Genomic DNA, 2,033 nt, shown 5'->3' with positions numbered 1-2,033 from the left:
TATATATATATATATATATATATATATATATATATATATATTATACATATATATAATTTAATTATTGAAACAATAATTACACATATTAAAATTAATATTTACAAAGAAGAGCTATATGGTTTCAGTCGAAATTGACACATAGTGAGTATTCGTTTTCAATTTCGGCAGAAATTTCGGTCGGATTCTAATTAACGATTATTCTTCCTTTTTATTACAGAATGCAAAGAAATATTATTGAACGGGACAAAAAACAATTTTATTGCAATATAAAATCAATTAAGACATGTAGTATGATCCACATGTATAATAGTATGATCAATGCCAAAAACTATCTTAATAAACTTTATATTTTTATATTTTAAAGCATTACAATTTTTGAAAATTTATTAAAATACATAATTTTTCCAAGGATAAAAATTATGTACATATGTGTGTATACGTACTTATTATGCATACATAAATTTTATTCTCTTTATTAAGATAGTTTTTGGCATTGGATCATATCTTAATTGATTTTATATTGCAATAAAATTGTTTTTTTTGTCCCGTTCAATAATATTTCTTTGCATTCTGTAATAAAAAGGAAGGATAATCATTAATTAGAATCCGACCAAAACTTCTGCCGAAATTGAAAATGAACACTCACGTGTCAATTTCGACTGAAATCATATAGCTCTTCTTCTAAATATTAATTTTAATATGTGTAATTATTATTTCAATAATTAAATTATGATGTTTAGGAAAGCGAAGCATTTACATTTTTTGGCCAAAATTGACACACAACAGTTTTCGATTTCGGCCAAAATTTAATTATTTCAATAAATTATAATATTTATGAAAAAAAAGAATGTAATATATAGACATGTCTATGGCCTTTATAATTATCTATTTATGAATTTTAGTTTCAGTTGAAATTAATATGTAGCCGAGTGTTTCAGTTCAATTTTGATCGGACTCTGTCATTAATGTTGTGTACTGTTTATTTTAATTAGTGAAATCTCACCTTCATTTGGAAACACGACGACCTGGTTGGTTTTCCCGTAGAAGTTCTCTGCCGGTCTTTCTAAATTGGATCGAAGCACATTGCCATTGATTAAAGGTTTAGGCAAGGTCGACAGTGGCATCGAGACTTCGGGCGGTTTTGACAGTCGCAACTTCTTCAGAATCTGCTGCTTCACATACTCCACTCTCAACTCGGTCAACAACGGGTCAGAATCAATCACATTGACTTTATTTTGCACGCAACCGGTGCAGTCGGCCTCTTTGTTGATTGACGATTCGGACGACAAATGGGGTAGCAATGTGTGTATTCTCAAAGGGCTGATCGCCCATTGAGCTGCGATACTTCCTATGAGAAGAACAAAAAAGATTTCCATGAAGAGATGCATTTTTCCACGGCAATCTAGATTTAGATTCTTCTTTAATTCGACTTCTTCTTTAATCTTTGATTTAACCACGTTAATCCGCTGATGATTTACTCGAGTTTAGTCATCGAGTTTAAACATCGAAAACAATTTACACGTTGATATTATCGACATTATTTCGTCGACTGAGTTTAACACTAAGTTCACACATTCAATTAGTAACCTGAACTTAAAAATCTTCAAGTACCATCGATCTTCATGACTTTGTAAATATATTTAAGACGAATGTTTCAAATTATATTTCAGTGATTTTGGTCTATCGATATTTATAATACTTTCAAATTAAGTCGATTTAAACTGGCAATTTCTGTATTTCTTTCTAAATTCCAACAGGATTGGCGCGCAATTTGCGCAATATCAATTTTACTGACAAAGTTGTAAAAGTCAGGCAGGTCACCATAATCGCCGAGTCGATATCTCGTGAGATTGCAAACCGCTTCAATTGTGGCCTCGCCGTCAATTGTGGCCTCACTTCTTTCCTTTTTTTGTCTTTACGTACTTTTCTTAGATATTATATTTCTTATATTTCTCTATTTCAAATGTTAATCTGCGGAGTCGACAATAATCTTTTTATAAATGTAGAAGAAGACGGATATCTCTCTCTCTCTC

The 2,033-nt window shown here is 30.7% G+C and overlaps 1 protein-coding gene across 1 annotated transcript in view; it reads right to left on the bottom strand.

The window, feature by feature from the left end:
* Positions 1–1,388, bottom strand: part of LOC105618858 — a 17,810-nt gene extending 16,422 nt beyond the window's left edge. The window contains exon 1 of the mRNA XM_012200395.1: positions 1,004–1,388. Coding sequence (XP_012055785.1) covers positions 1,004–1,388 — 385 coding nt within the window. The remainder of the gene's footprint in view (positions 1–1,003) is intronic.
* Between the last annotated feature and the right edge of the window lie 645 nt (positions 1,389–2,033).

Source organism: Atta cephalotes, assembly GCF_000143395.1.
Source record: "Atta cephalotes unplaced genomic scaffold scaffold00001, whole genome shotgun sequence".
NCBI classification, from domain to species: Eukaryota; Metazoa; Arthropoda; class Insecta; order Hymenoptera; family Formicidae; genus Atta; species Atta cephalotes.
This window is presented reverse-complemented; position numbering and strand designations above follow the sequence as displayed.